The sequence below is a fragment of the Ursus americanus genome, chromosome 4, assembly GCF_024610735.1.
Source record: "Ursus americanus isolate L20-20 chromosome 4, mUrsAme1.1.p, whole genome shotgun sequence".
Taxonomy (NCBI): domain Eukaryota; kingdom Metazoa; phylum Chordata; class Mammalia; order Carnivora; family Ursidae; genus Ursus; species Ursus americanus.
This window is the reverse complement of record NC_142130.1, coordinates 10,159,215-10,178,813: the sequence shown is the minus strand read 5'-3', so window position 1 is coordinate 10,178,813 and position 19,599 is coordinate 10,159,215. Positions and strand designations below refer to the sequence as shown.

At 44.0% G+C, this 19,599-nt stretch overlaps 1 protein-coding gene across 8 annotated transcripts in view; it reads left to right on the top strand.

Annotated features, from left to right (window-relative positions):
- The first annotated feature begins 77 nt into the window (after positions 1–77).
- The window catches only part of TNIK (TRAF2 and NCK interacting kinase), a 373,645-nt gene continuing 354,123 nt past the window's right edge, over positions 78–19,599 (top strand). For 4 of the 8 annotated variants that reach the window (XM_087861392.1, XM_087861390.1, XM_087861391.1 and 1 more), the window contains exon 1: positions 79–510. In XM_087861392.1, the coding sequence (XP_087717518.1) occupies positions 454–510 (57 nt within the window). In that variant the 5' untranslated portion in view covers positions 79–453. Of the gene's footprint in view, positions 511–19,599 lie in introns of all 8 variants that reach the window. The other 4 variants (XM_087861396.1, XM_087861394.1, XM_087861393.1 and 1 more) reach the window with 2 other exon arrangements.

The window sequence follows — 19,599 nt, the reverse complement described above, 5'->3', positions numbered from 1 at the left end:
CCTCCGCCTCCCCCCCCTTCTTTACTCCTCCCAGGAAGCGGTGATAGACAGTTCTGTGTGGTTCTCCACCCCCACCCCCCCAGCAGAGTGGAGGAGTTGATGTGTCTCATTATAACAGCCAATGCAGCCGCCATCCACGCACAAGCAAAGAAGCATGTCCCATTTAAATACACCCACGCAGCCCCAGCGCCCTTAGCTGAGCAGGGCGCGCAGCCCACACGCACCGCGGCTCCGGGCTTGGAGATCCGCGCAGGTTGGGCTCCCGGACCCCGCGGACCGAAGAGCGGAGGTTCGGGATCGGGTGCTGTGGGGCCGGGGTGGGCGGGGGAGGCTGGGCCCGGGGCCTCTGGCGCGACACCCGCATGAGGACGCGAGTAAAATAGACCGAGGTGGAATTTCCAAGAGAGAAGCTTCAGGGTGGTTTTGGACCATTTCTCCCGCGAAGAAGTAGACATGGCGAGCGACTCCCCGGCTCGCAGCCTGGATGAAATCGATCTCTCGGCTCTGAGGGTGAGCAGAATATGTTTTCTGATTTCTTTCCAGGGGTTTTGGGTCGGGGTGAATGGGCTCAGTGCGTGAACTGGGGGCCGGAACTGGTGGGTAGAGGCTAATCGCGACGCGGAGGGAACCTGGCTTCTGGTTTTGCTTCGGGGTCTGCTGAGGTTGCTCTGGGCTAAGCCTCCACGCAAGGGCTGTGCGGTATGTGTCCTCCTTCGGTTGTGGCCAGGACTCCCCCGAGAACCAGGGGAGCTTGTGCCAGTTTCATCTTAGACCAGTGTAAGAGCCTTAAAAATGAAATGCAATGCTCGTGTGTGTGTGTATGTGGTGTGCACACACGCCCCGGACGGTCATCTTGTGCCAAGGCGCGAGACCCCACCGTCCCTCTTTGTAAAAAGAATAACAGCAGCGTGAATAAAGGCACTGGCCACTCACTTTTTTCCAGCTACCTGCAAGATGACATGGTGAGCCTGACTGTCCCCACGAAGCCGAACGTGCCGCTGCAAGGGGGCAGCTGTTGCAGTGCTGGTCTTGTAGATGGCAACTGCCTCCTCTACCCCCTTTCCGCCTTCCGCGCCGCGACTCGCTCTCGGCGCTCCCTCAGTGCCAGTCCGCCACTCACCTTTATTTATGGTTTAACTTAGCCCTGCCTGGGCTTTCTGACTTGGTGCCTCTGACGTTTCAGTTTTATGGCTGAACTTAAGCAGGTGAAAGGATGTGTTCTCTGCTTTTCCCCAGTCAGACCGGAACTCCGTGTGTGTGTGTGTGTGCGTGTGTGTGTGCGTGTTCACTCTGTGTGGCCAGTCCTTTGTAGAGAGCATCTACTTCCCTCCAGCCCCCCTGGTCTGCGTTTACCTTCACGTGAATTGCCTCGGACGCCTTTTCATTGTATTGACTAAGACATCCCCGCTATAGAATCCATTTTGCTGTTGTTTTGAGATCTGAATCCCAGGAATCCCAGTGTAGCCTCGACGACTCCCCACCCCCACCCCCGACTCCCAACACACTTTCGGGGAAGGGGGCAGAGCTTTCTTGCCATTTTAATTAGATGCTGCCTGCCGAAAAGGGGGTGAGGGGTGGGGGTGGCGGCAGCAGCGGGGGTCTGAGAAGGATTGGATGCCAATTTAAGGATGGCTTCTTCCTCTCCTGAACCAAGAATAAAAAAAATAAAATAAAATAAAAGGCAACCACATATCTACTTGAAGCATGGAGGGTCGGTGAGACCGAATTGATGGTGGCTCTCAACACAGACACGCAGGATGGGTGAAGCTGGGAAGTTCACACGCCCTCCTGAGGCATACATTGTTAGACTGATGCCAAATCTTGGGATTATAGACCTGAATCTTCATTACTTCGCCTGACATTGCCTCATTCTCCACCGTTATTTTAAAGCTACCTTTACCGTCAAAGTGGTACTTTTTCTTTAGTCTCATTAATCCTCTCTCCTTACATAGCCTCCTCTTTTTAACTTCCCCTCCTCTTCTTAATCCTTCCAAGAGGTGAGGTTTCTGCAAGGCAGCCCCGGGGTTGAGAAAGAACACAGATGCCATTTGAAATGGCTTTTTTGATAGTTGGGCAGCAAAAGCTCATTCATGTGATATTACAGTAAGCTGTCTATTTCCCTGGCGCAGAAATGCCACATTCAGAACCCGCTGCCCCCTGGGCAGCTGGGGGTGGGGGCTGGTAGCAGGGTGGGTGCTTTGGCTAAGTCTGTGGTTTCCTGCCTTACAGACTCTGTGTGTTCATTTGCCCTACTTTCAGCGCTGGGAGTTGCTGCCAGCGGGTTAATCAGGTGGATGGATGGCCCAGACTACAGGGTAGAGGAAAGTGGCAAAACCCCGGGAGGGGGTGGGGTGGGGGGTAGGGGGAAAGAGTCTGAACAATGGGCAAGGCTTGTGGTTTTCCTGAGCTAGAATCTCGACGTTGCTCCTCTAATGGAAAGCGCTCAGATGCGATTTTTAAGTTGGGCTTGGTCGGAGGTGTCCCTTGTGGGCTTTTTTCCTGGGGAAGGTTTTCTGAGATAGGGAGCACAGAGCCTGCAGGCTTGTGAGCAACCACAAGGGCTCACCGGCCTGCCTGGAGTGTGATTCACACACGGGAGGCCTGTGCTCCAGAGATCTGTATTTTGAAAAGATATCTTTGCAGGCTTCACTGAAATCGCTCTTTGTGGCCTGGGTTTGGTGCTTTGCCTCTGTATTTCTGCCTGCAGGAGGTGTGGAAAGAGGGAGGGCTGAGGCCAGCTCTAGAGATGGGAACTGCTGGCTGAAAGACTTAAATGCAGATGTGGAGACAAATGCATCCCGGCTGCTGGGGGGTACGACCAGTCTTGTAGGGGATGAGGTGTGCAGGCCGGCTGTTGAGTCCACAGGCCACCTAGGTGATCTCCACAAACCAGAGGGCAGATAATGTCTCTCTGCCTTCCCAAATTAGGAGAGGTGGGTTTATCTAGATCAGAGGTCTCATTTGTTCCTAACCCCTCAGGAAAGCCCGCCTGCTGAGAACCTCGTGACCCCTGAAATGCAGCCAAGGTCAGTGGCATCTAGGAGAATTTGCTGCAGCCTTAACCAGTCCCTTGCTGTCTCTGTGGCTCTTTAATGTACACAATCAATGCTCTTTTTGTAAACCCTGAGCTCAAGGCATTAAAAGCGGATCCTGTCTGGAGAGGCCTTTATCCTTCTCACTTTGGGGGCTTATTGTTCTCAGCCAGTGATCCCAGACTGGACCCAGTCTAAATTTTCCCCAAATAGCAACAATGCATAATTTAGACCAGAGCAACCAGTGACAGTACTGATCATTTAAATTATGCAAGATTTGGATGGTTTTAGAAAGTAAGATAAAACAGGATCTTCTTTGGTTAGAAAAGAGATGATCTGAGTCCCTTTTTATTAGTCCTGATTTTTAGAGCTCTGGAGATAAACTAAGTGTTGGGGGAGGGGGATGATTTCATAGATTTAGAGCTGGAAGGGAATTGGAGAACACTTAGCTACTCCTTTCCTTTAATACTAAACTGAAGCCCAGAGAGGTATAGTCATTGTCCAAGGTCACACAGCCCTGTCTCCTCTGGGGTGGGAGCGAGGGAGTTGAAAAGGGTGGTTTGGGAAGAAAATCTAGGTTTCCTGACTTCTCATTCAGTGCTCTTTTCTCTAAGTCACACTGTCTGTGGCTGAATCAGAAATCAATAATACATTTTCTGCCTGAGCACAAAAAAATGGCAGAGAGAAATTATTTCACCAGAGTCATGGAATTGTATTTATCGAGAATAGAGAAACTGCTTCATGCGTGTAAGCTCGTCATATGTAAAACCATGGAGCATTAAGGTGGAATTCATCTCGTTCAACCCCCCCTCAATTTTTCCTCTGTTGGCAAATGACTGCCTGAATCATCTAGGACAGATGGTTGTCCTGCATAGTACCCTCTCTCAGTAACCCATCTCCATCTGAGTTTGTCCCATGGGGTCAGTCTAGACACGCGCACTATTCAGATGTCTCTGCATGTGAGGTTTATAGAGTTCTATGTATGTTTTGCATAATCTATGTGGATACTCGTATATAGTGTTATGGTTATAAACTATCCATGTGGGCGTATGAAATGTGTGTATACATACATAGGCTACAGAAAACAATCTACTCATTCAAACTCAAGGCTTGAGTCATTCTCTCTTCAAGACATCACAGTATTAAAAGAAATGAAATTTGCCACCCGGATGCTTTATTACATATGAGGTGAGATCAGCCCAGAAAGCTTTTTGGAGATGAGCATATATCTGAGCCTGAGCACCTTGGCTGTCCTTAGTTTGGCCCACAGAGGAAGGTGTTCAAGGCCAAGATTGGCTGCTGCTGACTTCATACACTATGTTTCTGCCAGGACTCGCACTCAGTTTTCTATTTGAACGGAATGAGATGACCTCTGCTTGTCTTTTCCCCTACCCCTCATTGCCTTCGAGGCCCAGCTATTTCTTTGTCTCTTAAGACCTAGATTTAAGAACTGATCTCCTCTGGAAGACTTGCACACATCTTTCCTGCCACACTTTTCGTCCTTGTTTTAAATGGTGTGGGGATTATTTTCTGCTTCCTTAATAAACCGTAGGCTCCATGAGGCTGGAGGTTAGGTCCTGCTCGTCTTTGAGTCTGTGATTGCAGTTAGCTCTGCGTTAGTGAGTAAGTGAATGGAGTGGACTGAGCACTGGGTTCTGTGTGCGTGTTTTGGTAGTTCTGTGACTCTGGGTAAGTCATGTAACCATAATTCATTTAAAAATGGGAATGATCTCAACTGCTTGCCTTCCTCATGTGCTGACTTCAACAATCAGTGTTTATGGCAATACTGTGAAAACTGTAGAGCACTACACAAATACACTATTCCATGATTAAATAGAATTTTATGGGAATTTTGATTCTACCATTTGATCCCAATGATTTCACCTAATTGAAAATGATCCAGAGAAAAACATAACAGAAAGTCCTGCATCTTTCTAATAGTACCTTTTCCTTTTTATGTGTCAACATGACCTTGTATGTTTCTCGGTTGACCTTTGCCCCAGTGTCAGCATTCATTACTTTTTTTTTTTTTTTTTAAGATTTTATTTTTAAGTAATCTCTACACCCAACATGGGTCTTAAAATCACAACCCCGAGATCTAGAGCCAGGCGCCCCTAGTGTATTTCTAAACCAGTATCAGGTATCAGCATTATTCATTAAAACTTTCTTCTTTTTTTCTTCTCTCTCTCTCTCTTTTAAACTTTCCCCCCTCATGGATTAACCATTATTTAAATAAAACCACATTTATTATGCCTATGCCTTTTCAAAGTTTGTGTACTGGGGAGGAGAGTGGGCACCTGAAATGATACAATACTAGTCCCATATTTAAAACCTCTGGCCAGAGATCTCAGGGGGGTTAAAGAAATCTTAAGACATTATTAATTTCTTGCCCTAGAGCACTTAATTTAATTTGGTCTTAGATGAGAATTTAGTAGATTTGCAAGAATTGGTAAGATGAGAATGTCTTAAAATGATAATAGTAATAGCAGAGCAGTTTTTAAATTAGATATATTTGTTGTTTTTTACAGACATTAAACAGGTGTCTTTGCCATGACATTGCCTCGTAATAAAACAGTGTGTAGTGGTACTTATCAGTCAGAATATCAGAGAAAGATGCATAATCATTTTCAATATCCATTATTAACTGGAGTAATCTTAGTACAAAAAGCGAATATAAGTTTGCATAATTGTCTACTCAGGAGGTCATAGAATATTTTGTTGATGAAAGAATACCCAGCATTTTTCCTTCACGAAAATATCACACTGCCTGCCGCCTTACCTGTAAGGCTCTTTGAAATCTTGTAATTTTGAATCTTCTTTCTGTGTTTCTGTGTGTCTGCACCGGTACACGTCATCCATGCCCTTCTCGTTCTATGCCATTCCTTCCTTCAGGGGTATGGTTCTAACATCCACCCGGCTTTGAGCTACTGTGACTGGATCATGGCTGCCATGCCCAGCTGAGCACCCCCAGCCTCTGAGTCTGTGTTTCTGAGAGAATTTGGGATAACTTGTGTCTGAAACACACTTTTATGTCAAATTGGTTCTTCCATTTTTGTGGGGGAAGTAGCTGTCTGAGAACAGGGCCTGAACTAGCAGTGTGCTGAGAATTCCAAGAAAATCTGGGTGATATTTTTTGAATGAAATGTTATTCTGCTCATATAAATATAAGGTTCCTAGAGGAGAGAGAGGGAGGACTTAAATAGAAAACGTTGGATGAATTCCGCTTGTAATTTCTTTCATTCTGGTTGGAAGCTTATTTCCCTCTAGAGAAAGATGATTCGCTCTCTGCTTTTTACACGCCCAGGCTGTTCTCCAGTTGTCTCTAGGGGTGCCTGGAAATTCTCAAAACACATTTTATTTCACCCCAATCTTACACGGCCTTCCTTACTGTCTCTTGCATGAGGCCTTCCGCTCCATGCCTCTCTCCAAGCAGTGCAGTGACGGGCCCCTGGGCAGCAGCAGTGACAAGACTTGCCTCCTGTCTCTGCCACCAGCCTTCTCCCGACTAGTCTCCCTGCACTCGTCCCTGCAGCCGCATTGCTCTTCAGGCAGCATGTTTTTGGTCTCCGGATTTCTTATTCACGGCCTTCCCTGACTCCTCCTCACCCTCTACAGACCAAAGACAGAACTCCTCAGCCCAGCAGCGAGGCCACTGTAATTCAGCCGGGCCTCCCGCCACGTGCTGCAGTGCTGATGCCCCGTCCTTCACTCCTGCCACAGAGAACAGCTTCCTTTTCCCCGTGGTTGCTCTTTAGGGGGTGCCCTACCTCATACTCCTTTTCTGTACCGACTAGCCTAACACGAAGCATTCACATGCCACCCTTTCCACAGAATTGTCCCTCATTTCTCTCAGGTGGTAGTTATCCATCCCATTTGTACACCCTTTCAGAACTGACCTCACACTCAGACTTTTTATCCTGGGGGACGCCTGGGTGACTCAGTCGGTTAAGGGTCTGCCTTCGGCTCAGGTCATGATCCGGGAGTTCCAGGATCGAGCCCCGCCTCGGGCTCCCTGCTCAGAGGAGAGTCTGCTTCTCCCTCTGTGCCTCACCCCACTCGAGCTCTTTCCCTCTCAAATAAATAAATAAAAATCCTTTTTAAAAAAGAACTTTCTATCCTGGATCATATTCACTACTAGACAGTAAACTTCATGAAGGCAGCGCCTACATTTGATTTTCTTAGTGCTCGCCACCAGCCACCAGGATGACCTTTGGGGATGCGGGACTCCTTTTGGTATATGGTTTAGTACGTTTTTTCTATGCATAGCTAACTAGATAGCCTTTTTCCCCCCTAAAGATTTATTTATTTGTTTGAGAGAGAGAGCATGTGTGGGGCGGGGGGTGGGGAGAGAGGGAGAGGGAGAGAGAACCCCAAAGCAGACTCTGTGCTGAGTGTGGAGCCAAGGCGGGGCTCAATCTCACAACCCTTAGATGACAACTTAAGCTCAGACAAGAGTTGGACACCCAACAGACTGCACCACCCAGGTGCCCCGCTAACTAGATAGATGTAAAAATTAAGATCATATTTTATATATTATCTGCAACCTTTTTTTTTCGAAAATGTGTTTTCAGTTGTTTGCCGCTTTTGTTTGCTTATTTATTTATTTATAAAGTAAACTCTGCACCCAATGTGGGGCTCAAACTCATGACCTCAAGATCCCCTACTCTACTGAGTCAGCCAGGTGCCCTACAACCTGTTTTTTAAACTTAATAGTCACCCTTTTAGCATGCTGTTTATCTTTTTTATAACATAATTTTTAAAAATTCTTTGTCATGGGGAATTTTAAACTTATTTAACAGCAGAAGGAATATTGGAATGCTCATACATTGCTGGTGGGAATGTCAAGTGGTATGGCCACTTTGTAAAACAGCTTGGCAGTTCCTCAAAATGTTAAATAATAGAGTTACATGTGACCCAGCAGTTCCAGTCCTAGGTATGTACCCAAGAGAACTGAAAACATATACAAATGTTCGTAGCATTACCAGTCATCCTAGCCAAAAAGTGGAAATAACCCAAATGCCCACCAACTGATGAGTGAATAAATAGAATGTGGTGTATCCATCCAGTGGAATATCATTCATCAATAAAGTGCTGATACACGTGATGATATGGACGAGCAATATGGTAGGAGAGAGAAGCCACACACAGAAGGCTGCATGTTATAGGACTCCATTTATATGAAATGCCCCAAATAGGCAAATCTTTAGAGAAGAAAAGGGGATTAGTGGTTTTCTAGAGCTTGAGGGGCGGTGGAAAATCACTGCTAATGTCTTAAAATTAGGCAGTGGTGATGGTTGCTCAGCTCTGTGAACATACTGAAAATCACTTGTTCACTTCAAAAGGGTGAATTTTATGAAGTGTGAATTTAATCTGAATAAAACTGATATGTAAAATAGAATAGTAGAATGAGCCCCCAGCTTAACAACGATCCATTCATGCCCAGTTGTGTTTTACCTACACCTCCCTCTGCTTCCTCCCCCATATTACTTTCAAGCATCATATCATTTCTTTTGTAAATATTCCAGTATGCATCTCTAAAAAGATAAACACTCTTAAAAATACATAACCACAATACTATTATCAGGCTTCGAAATTAGTATATAATTTAAAATTTCTTCAAGTATTCAGTCAGGGTTCAAATTTCTAATCATATGTTTTTAATGACTGCTTAGCATTTTATTGTGGGGATGAATCATACTATATGTAACCAGTTCGTATTGATGAAGCTTTGGTGTTGTTACACAAGCCTTGTAACTAGTGTGTCAGTAAACGTACAGCCTTTGTATACGTCGCTGTGTCCTTAGAATAACTTCTTAGAAGTGCAGTTTATGATGAAAGTGTGTAAATGACCTCTAAAGCTCTTGATACTGTCAGATTTCCTCTAAATTTCCTGTGAGGTAAGTGTATATCATTTATAGGTGAACATACAAGGCTTAGAAAAATCAGTTAATTTACTAAAAGTCATAGAGCTATGAAATGGCTGCACTTACAACTGACCTGCCCCAAAGCCACTGCCAATAGTGACTCACATGGCCATTATTTGCCCCGTAGACCTTGTCAGGACGTCAGAATTATCTGATATAGTATCTCCCTAAAGTTCACAGATTTCCCAGAAGGTTTTCTTTTGGGCACAAGCTCTCTTTGATGAACTTACGGTGTTCGAGTGTTATTTCCTTATGGTTTTGTTTTTTAAATAACCGTGGTCAGTTTAGGATATGTTAATTGTTCTTTTTCTTGCCTTAAAAATGTAAAAACATAAAATATGAACTGTTCGGGGATTAGCAGTGACTTCTTTGTACACTGGGTGTAAGGCAAGTTTACCTTCACTCTGTCATTCTCTTTGGAAAATCACCTGACAGGTGTGTTTGGAAGACATGTGGAATTGGGCTCAAAGGTTTCCATTTTTTAAGAATTGGAGCCCACTGAATTTGTGATTATTGCAGAAGCTAGCAAGATGAGCCAGAAGATATGTTATAGCAGAGGCCATGTTCAAGCCTTTATCTGTCAGATAATGATTAAAGTCAAAATCTTGAGTTATACCTTTTTTGAAATGATTATAGATATTTTAAGATTACAGTGGAGAAAATGGAAGATGCAGCTGGCAGCCAGAAGGGTAAAGGGCCTTGCCTTCTGGACCACAGTCTGTTTTCCACGAGGCTTATAAGTAAGAAACTATTAAAACTGACATACCTTTGGCGTTGTCTGTTTTGTGGAGGCCAACTGCCTTGCTTTATTAGTTTTTATACCCAAACCCTCCATTTAAAATGCCTATAAATTATTTATGCCTAGGGTAGAAATCCAGAACTTCACATGGACATTGTTTCATCATTTCTACTTCTAGGGTTTGTTTGTTTTTTTTTTTTTTGGTTTTGTTTTTTAAATTTTTTTTAGCTGCCTGTAATCAAATGATAGCAGTGTGGTGGGTGGAATAGGTTGTAAGCAGTAATTGCAAACTGTATTTAAATAATAATAATAATAATATTTAACATTTATAGAGCACTTAATATCTTCAAAGTACTTGCAAACATTATCTAATTAAATATTCTCTCTGATTATAATCTGTATATAAATGCACTTAAATTCAGAACAGGGTCATGAGAAATATATAAATTTGAAAGTTAGTGCTAGCTATTCTTTAAAAACCTATGCAATGATTAAAGTTACAGCTTGGGATTTTGTTAGATTGGTTTTGTGTATCCTTTTGTTAAACCTGGTGACAGGTTTAGATTAAATCTGTTCCTTATTAATGCCTCTGCTTATTTTCTGATCATTAAGGACTAAGTGTTGATCATTGCTCTGGTCCTTACAGACACTAAAATACAAACAACATCAATAAGCCTCAAAATGGGCCTCCTTGCTGCATTTCGTGCCCTGGCCTCAGATGAAACTCCCGTTAGTAAGTGAAATGAAGTGGGGTTGTGCAAGGAAGAACGGCTATGCATTGCGGTTTAGTAATTTCCATCTGAGAAAAATAGATTAAATCGCACAGTAGGGTACATCATAAAGAAATGCACTGGAGAAATGAAACATTTTTAGTTCGAATGTACTAATGACTTCTTGCTGTTTGGACATGTGTCTGGGTATCGTCCCCTTGCACGTATGTCCTGTGTTGGCAATTTCGATAGAGTTTGGAGCAAGGACCTGCGTGGCTTACTCAGTAGGAAGTGGAGGAGTCTGCAGTTGGTAGATTTTTAGTAAATGTTATCCTGTGCATTGTGGTTTTTCTAAGAGCTGGTTGACAGGTTGACTGCCTAGACAGTGGTTCTCAAAGTGAGATCTCTGGAACAGTAGCTCATCTCTTAGGTCCAGCTTCACTGACCTACTGAATCAGAGACTGGGGATGGGGTCAAGTAACCTGTGCATTAAGAAGCCTTCCAGGTAATTTTGATGTACTTCAGAGTTTTGGAATCACTGGCCTAAATTTTTAAAATACAGTTTTTTTTTTCTCGTTTCTTTCATGCTGGTTTATTAATTCATTCAAAAAATACTAATGAAACATCTACTGTGTGCCTAGCATCGTGCTAGATGCTGAGGATTTGGTGAAGAAGACACGTGTGAACATTGTCCTCGTGAATCTTGGTGCCTAATAAATGGGGAGAAGCATATGTTAAAGAAATAATTGTAAGAATGACTTACTAAATACAGGTTGTTTTGGAAAAACACAGCATATCCACAGAAATTTGAGTATGCCTGAAAATGTTGCAGAGTAGAAAATAGTGATTTATTTATATAAGGGAACTGCAACTTTTTCGTAAGGCGTATGGCTTCAAATTGTGGAAGGTGCATACTTTTAGGAATATGGAATTGAAAATTTCACACTGATACATGCATTTGAATTGTTTGTAAGAAAGGGGGATACTTTACCTGCAAACGTAATCCTGGGCTGTTTTTTGCATTGCCTTTTTTTTTTGTTTTAGCAAGTTTAATTCAGGGGGCAGAAACCCCACCCCCATGACCAAGAAGATGCATCTTTTTGATGCTAATTTCCTGTTTTTCCCTATGGACCTGTAGGGATTCAGTTAGAAGCCCCAGGAGATGCTGGTATTTGCCTAGAAGCTGAAAAAGGAATCCATATTCACAGCTCTTTCAGCTCTACTTTTGTTTGAAGCCTGAAATCTTCGAGTTGTTTACTTTGTGAAACAAAAAATGAAATGGACTTTTGGAATCTAGGCAAGAGGTTAAAGGATGACTTTCCTTGTGACAACAATCGTAAACATCTCTTACCTAGCTACCAAGATGTCCCACATTGTTATTTTAATCTGTAGTTCTTAGACAAACACACTGCTTATATTGGGTGGTTTTTCACTTGGGGTTGTTAAGGTAACTCTGTATACAACTTGAAAAGGAGTATGCATCAAAGTTTTATTTCATACTTTCTGCTGGGAAGATGCTTTCGAAAAACTGAATTCAAAGACCCCCCCTCTTAGAAGGCCTGTTTTAAAGGGAAAAAGAGATGTGAGATAGTCATCATTAGACTGGGTATCAAAAATACCTAGTTAAAGATGATTCAGTTTTTGTAATGTACAGCTGGGGGGACAGATCCCACTTTCTCAGAAGAGATCTTAATGTCATTAAAGTGTCAATGAACTGTGCAAGCATTTTAAACAGGAATGTTAGCTACTCTGTAGATGGTGTTACTCTCCAGTGACTCTCTATGTCACTCAAAAGGTTCTTCCTGGGACCAAGTTCGGGACAGCTTTTTTTCCTGTAGTGGTGGTATCTTAGGCCCAGGAAACTATGAATTTGACATGGCTTCTTTGCAGCCATCTGCATGGGTGAACGGGTCCTGTGAGTTTGGGTGTGCTGCCGTTTTCCAGTTGAACTTATAAGACTGACTCTCTTAGAGGCCACTGGGTTCAGATGGATGGTTCTGGTGCTGGTGTCCTACTCAAGTATGGTTGATAAGGTCAAAGCCAAGTGCTTGCTGTTCTCAAAATGGCACCCGTCTGTTTTCTTTTCTTTAAACTGGTAGCTCTAGCACCAGTCAGAGAGAACTGGGTTTTCTTTTCATGCAAATAAAGAAGAGCCCTACTGTGCTCCTCCGGAGCTTAATACCCAGATGCTACCCTGGGAAGGAACATTGCACACGCACTTTGGTCAGAACAATAGGTATGTTCTCTCCGTGAGTATTTTAAAGATGTAACTCACACTGGTATTGTAGTCATAATTTCTTGAATATAAACAGCTTTTATTTTGGGAGAAGAACAGATGTAAAAGTGTGAAATACAGAAGTTTACACATTTTGGGGGGGTTTCGGGAGAGAAGGGGAGGAGGAACACTGTTTCTTTAAAATCATGGTAACTCAATCTTAGTTACTCCTTTGTTTTCCTTGAGTGACTGAAAATTAGCAGGGGAAATCTCTTGGAACCTGACCAGCTGGGTACCTAAATCTCCCCTTAACTGATGGCCCCAGAAAGAGTGCTAGCAGGTAATTAGCGTAGGTCCTCATAGGTCTTCATCCCTAAGAACAAAAAGGGTCCCTCCCAAGGTGGAAGCCTCTTTGTGAAGAGAGGGGGTTGTACTCCTTCAGTGAAATATCTATGACACTTCAAGTAAAATGTGAGAGGCACAGAGATCCTAGCCCCAGACAGAGGGTTTGTTTTCTAGATTGGAAAATACAAATGGCAGAGGTTTGAGAGCTTCGTGTCCCTCTCGTCTCTGAACCAAAGCTCTTGCTGGTTCTCCGGGTGACCACCCCCTCCTTTAATTTGTGAGTGTGTTTGTAAAAGGTGCTTGGGGTTTACAAAGCAGCACGGGCATTACTGTGAGTGTTCTCTGTCCCCTTGAGGCCAGGTCTGTTTCTTTTCTTTTCTGGAAGCAGGGTCTCTACTTCGTAGCTTATCACCTGATCCAAGGCAAGTTGCATCAGATTTAAAGAAATAGTTCGCTGACCTTCTTTCTGAGTTCCTGCCTTCTGTAAGTTGCTGCTTGTTTGCAGGATTCACAATTAGGATTTTGTCCCTGCGGAGACTCTGTTTAGTGTGCAAAGTCCATTCTCGTTTGTCATGCTTGGTTCCTTGATAACTCCCTTTCGACAAATAGTTTGGTCCAGTTTTCTGTGACCGTTTGTTTGATATTGCATGTCAATGCGAAGTGATTTCAAACTTGGTTCAAATGAACATCTCTGATCATTTCTTTTCTACTTTCAGTGAAATTTGGAATGCGAATAAATTACAAGGCCACGTGAACCTCACGGTTCCCAGAACGGCTAGTGAAAACTGTATTCAGACTCTGCTTCATGCCATCATAAATGTAAATGTGATTTTAAAATATCCCTGAGAATGTGGATACCCTGACACTCATACTTTGCTGGTGGGGATTATAAAATGGTTAAGCCACTTTGGAAAACAGTTTGGCTCTTTCTGAAAAAGTTAAATATAAGTTTACTGTATGACTCAGCAATTTCACTTCTGAATTATCTTCCCAGGAGACATGCAAACATATGTCCAGGCAAAAACTTGTAACCTGAATGTTCATCACAGCCAAAAGTGGAGACAACTCAAGTGTCTATCCACCGATGAAGAGGTAAACAAAATATGGTGGAGTACAATGGGATACTAGCCCTCAGTAAGAAGGAGTGAAGTGCTGATGCGTGCTACGATGCGGACGCTGTGCTAAGTTGAAGAAGGCAGTGCAAACGGTCACATATTGTATGAGTCTATTTATATGAAATGTCCAAAAAGGCAAATCCGTAGAGACAGAAAGTGGCTTAGTGGTTGGCTGGGGCTGGTGATGAAAACAGAGAGTGATTGCACGTAGGCATGTGGGCTCTTTTTGAGGTGATGGAATATGTTCTACAATTGGATGGTGGGGACATGAGTGAATTTTATGGCATGTAAATTACACCTCAATAAACCTGTTAAGCTATCATGTGCCTGAGACATTGCTTCACAGCTGTACCAACTCCCTACCCCATGAGGGCAGGCTCCCCAGTCAGGCTGCTCTGGTGTTTCTAGGAGGACCATCTCTTCAAGCCCTTGAGACGTGGGAAGTCTGGTCCAGTCTTCTGCCTTGTACTTACGTTCATGTTATCTCATATTTTGAAGGATATCTCCTATTTTATAAACGTAATCATAGTAATTTCCTTTAAGATAAGGTGGCTGGTAACTTCTCTCCCCTCCAAGAGAAAGGACTGGAATAGCTATTCAGTCTGAAACCGTTCCTTACTGAACCGCTTTCAATTCTCTAAGTGTTTCTGCTCACCCTTTTGCTGTTCCGTGTGCTGTTCCCCCTGCTTAGAAGTCTTCTCCAGTCCTTATTGTTCGTAGATAATTTATTTGTCTCCTCCTCTTCTAATCCCCTCCCCCCACCAGGAGACTGTAATTTCCACAGGGCAGGACTTGTGTTTGTGGATCTGCCTCTATTTATTAATGAAATGAATGACTTCTCATGACTTAGAGCATAAGGCTGAACTCCTTAATTTAGCAGTGCCTTTGAAGGCCTAGCCATTCCTTACTTTTTTTACAATATCAGCAATCACCACCCTGCTCCCTCTCCAGAGTTTTTCAAAGTGTAATGAGTTGTGGAGTGAGTTTAATGGGTTGCAATTGGCTTTTAAAAAAATTAACTAGAATAGAGTAGAAAACTATTACTGTGCGTATATTGTATATACTTGCGTATTAAGTTACAGTGTAGAATGTATTTCTTACAGGGTAAGGGCACAACAAGGTTGAAGTTAACTGCTCTGGCTTAGTTCATAAGACTGCATATGATTCACCTAGAGGGAATCTAGTTAGCAAATTCTAGTTCAGTTATCCAGCCTGGGACCCACAAATCTGCAACTCTGTGACCCACACATAATTTGGATGTATGTGTCCTGCATTTTAAGAAACGATAAGACACTGCAGTTGCTGACATCCACCTAGCTGACTGTGGCCTTCTGTTCGTCTCTGAAACACCGTCTGAGAGCTAGGAGCACTGCTGGGGCCCTGGGTGCCTTGCCCTGGCGAACACAAGACACAGTCCGACTGCAAGATGCAAAAGTGCATGCCGTTGCTCGTGCTGCTTGGGAAACCCCAAGCCCCGCCTTTGCTCCACCAACTCTGTAATGAACACCTATTCATCTTTCAGACCTTCACTCAGAGGAATGAGACACATCTTCTGCTACTTTTCATCAAGTTCAATGACATTTGGTATTTGCAGAGAGATTTGAGGAAGACAGAGGCTAAAAGGAGCTATGATCACTTGATAAAAGGCATTCTCCAACTTGGTGAGAGCAGAAGCGCTGAGCTCTGGGGGTTACAGCTGAGGACTGAAAGGGTCATTCTGCATGGAGGAACAAGTTGCTGGATATTGCAAGAGTCACCATAGCCACAAGAGCGCGCTTTGGGAAACATGGGGAGAGGAGGGGGCTTGGGAGCTTAGCAGAAGTAGCAGAATTGGGGGGCGCCTGCGTGGCACAGCGGTTAAGCGTCTGCCTTCGGCTCAGGGCGTGATCCCGGCGTTCTGGGATCGAGCCCCACGTCAGGCTCCTCCGCTATGAGCCTGCTTCTTCCTCTCCCACTCCCCCTGCTTGTGTTCCCTCTCTCGCTGGCTGTCTCTGTCTCTGTCAAATAAATAAATAAAATCTTTAAAACAAAAACAAAAACAAAACAAAAAAAAAGAAGTGGCAGAATTGGGTAGGGGCTCAGAGACAGTTATCATTGAGGTCATCCCGCAGGCTCAGGTGGTCTTGGATATTATAAAAAAAAGAGACAGAGAAAAACTATGGACCTGTCAAACTATATACCGGAAAACTGGAGGGAGCAGTTCTGTCCTGTGTGCCCGAGGGAGGCTGGGAGGCAGGGAGAGGATGACCTTTCCTCTGAGTGGCTGGGGGGCAGGGTATAATGTTCCTGAAACCAGTGGAGACTGAATCCATGTTTCATTTTTGGGGTCTGCTTGTGCCAGGTGCCGAGGGAGGGGCTGGAAGGCATGCGGCCCAGGCTGCTGGCTCCTGCTGCCCTTGATTAGGGCAGAGATCTGGTCCTCAGCTTTACAGTTCCCAGAACATGATGTGGTCAGGATGCTGAGTCTCAGGCCACACTGACACACAGATGCACCTGACACTGTTCTGGAATACAATTTATTTAATAATAATAATAACGCCAATATTAATAGCTAATATCCTCCGTGACCACTTGCCACGTGTGAAGCTCTGGGCTACTTACTTTAAAAGTCTGGTCTTATTAACACAGTCAAATTTTGTGATATGTACTATTTTTTAAAAGATTTTATTTTATTTATTTGAGAGAGAGAGAATGAGCAGAGGGAGGGGCAGAGGGAGAGGGAGAAGTAGGCTCCCCACTGAGCAGGGACCCTGATGAGGGATTTGATCCCAGGACCCTGGGATTGTGACCCGAGCCAAAGGCAGATGCTTAACCAACGGAGCCACCCAGGCACCCCTGTGATATATACTATTATTCTAATTTTACAGATGTGCAAACTGAGGCTTAGGTTAAGTGACTTGTGGGAAATGATGAAGCCTGGCTTTGAACGCAGGCTGGTCCAATTGGAAAAGTATGAAATGTGAGCATTGTGCTGTTGCTACTTCCTGTTTTCTCAGTATATAGCAGTGATACCTTTTACGTGGTGGAGCTGCTGTGTGCTCTCCAGGGCAGTGTGTTCCTGATTTTGGAGGGACTTGGGAATCTGAAAATGTAATCAGAAATTGACCTTCTGTGGCTGTCATGAGGCTGGGGTTGGCTCTGATCTTTAGGTCTGTACCCTGCTCAGGTCAGAATACTGATCCGCCATGAGTGGTGGCTAGACAGGTCTTGTTAAATTCACTCACCCTTCCTTTTGTGACCCTGATCAATCTACGAAAACCCTTGTTAGTAAGACACCGCTCTACCTTATTAACATTTTGTTTATACTTAGATTCACCTGCAGCTGTGTCTTGCTTTAGAATGGTTTACCCATATAGTCATTAGTGTCTTTAAATTATAAACTCCTTAAGGACAAGAGTAATGTCTGGTTTACCTCTGTGTGCCACAGAATGCCTAACACATAATTCAGTCAGGTGCATTCCTGGAGTTATCCTGTTTGAATCCTGCAGCCCCACCGTGCACTGGATGGATTCTAGACTGGCTATCAATTTAGTGTATTTTCAGCTTTGGAGAGGAGAGATTATGATACTAGGAAATCAGACTTTAAGAAAGCATAGTGACTCCTGAGAAATTGAAAGACCCACATCCGGGGCAACTGTGGGACTTCATGTTGGCGTGATTAGAAACCTTCCAGGGTCCTACGAACGTGAATGGCAAGAAGCAGAAAGGGGCTCTGAGATGGCGAAAGGGTCTTTAGTTATTACTTTTCTATCATGTTAAAGTGGTTCATTAGCAGAGCAGACTGTAAACCTCTTTATAAACGCAGGCTCAGTAAATTGAGACACGGGTGAATTTTTATTGTTGACAAGTCACTGCGAACATACAGCAGTGTATTCCCACTTTTGTTCTGTGGACTCTGAAAGGCACTGCCTGTGGGGCAGCTTCCCCAGCGACTAGCAGGAAGGCAGGGTAAAGGACATTATGTGACATCACGGTGTGGGTGGCTAACTAGCCAAAGGGCTCGTTATCAATCCCCTGGATTTCCTCAGCACCTGTCGCTTATGGCACATTGTAGGCACTCATATCTGTCGAATGAAGTCATCTGGAACCTTCCAAGTTTACTTTTGTGAGGTGTATGTAAAGAAAGATCCTCTCTCCCTTGTCCAGAGGCATCAGATGAAGTCAAGGGTCGCCTCTTGGTGTGGCAGCAGATGATACATGGATTGCAGTGACCTAATAGAAGTTGGGAATGATGAGGCCCACCTTGGCCACAGACTCACTCTCGCCTCCCTGACTGCTGTGGGAGAGAGTTCTGCACGTGCTGGGCTGGTCTGGGACAGAAGGAGGACTCAGCTGTTCTTCAGAGATTAAGTTGCTTGAGTAGCTCGTGCAGCTGTAAATCCCAGAGCATCTCAGAAACAGTCATCGGAATTAGCCTAGAAAGAAGTCTCGGGGGCACAAGGAGAAAGCCCCTTTCCTCTGCTTGTGCTGACCCTTGTCTATTTCTCTGTTTTATTTTTAGCTTCTAAATATTGATTAGTTTGGTGAGTGCTCACTGGGTCTCCTGGCTCCTTTCTTACAGCTGTAGGGGGAGAAGGCCCATGACAGCTAACTGGCATTCTGGGAACAGAGCAAGGTGAAGGGGGAGCTTTCTTCATCAGATCTGAAAATGCAATTCAGTGACAAAGGCGATCATCGTGTCTCTGTGTTCTCTACTGGGTAGAGCCTGCTAAGCTTGGATACTTTTTCCTTTAATAAATGCAGACTGTTGCACTTTACAGTAATTAGCTGATAGGACTGTAATGGACTCCGGCTTTGTTGGATAGAATCTGTGAAATCAAGTGTATTAAATTGACTCTTCCTTTTTCACGTAATAATAGAAATCCCTGCTATAAACATAGAATTAATAGATTGCAAGCTTTTTTAGGCATTGGGGTAGCAATAAAAGGAGAGGGGAACGGCTCCCGATACAGTCGCACTTGATTTCATTCTTTTTGAGGTGTGTTGAGATTCTTGGCGAGCTGGCCAAGTTAGTGATCCTCAGCGGGAAATGTGCTGACGGCTCTGGATGAGGACAGGGAAAGGACAGCGAGGTGGACACGCTGCCTCTTCCGATGTGGATTTGTGCTGAAATGTTCAAATCTTGAACCTGTTCTCAGTCCTTCTAAAATCGGGGAATGTCAATGAATGTTGATGGCTGCTGGCGTTTGGTTAGGATTCTCTAGATGACAACTTGGCAGTGAAGTCAGCCAGAGCATTTTTGGCAGTTCCACGGAGAGTAACCTATATGGGAGGTGATCGTGACATAAATTAGACTCGTGAGCTTGTGGCTTATCCCGTTTGTTTTCAGAGTTACAGGAAGCAAAATGGCTTAGAGGTTAGCTTAGGGGTCAGATTCTGCATTTGGGTTCTGGCAGTACAGCTTAAAAGCTTTGCGTCTTGGGGCAAGGTATGTAAATTCTTTAGGTTTTTTCCACACCTGTAAAATGGAGATAATAGTAAGACATGTGGGGATATTGCAGGAATTAAAAAAAAATCTT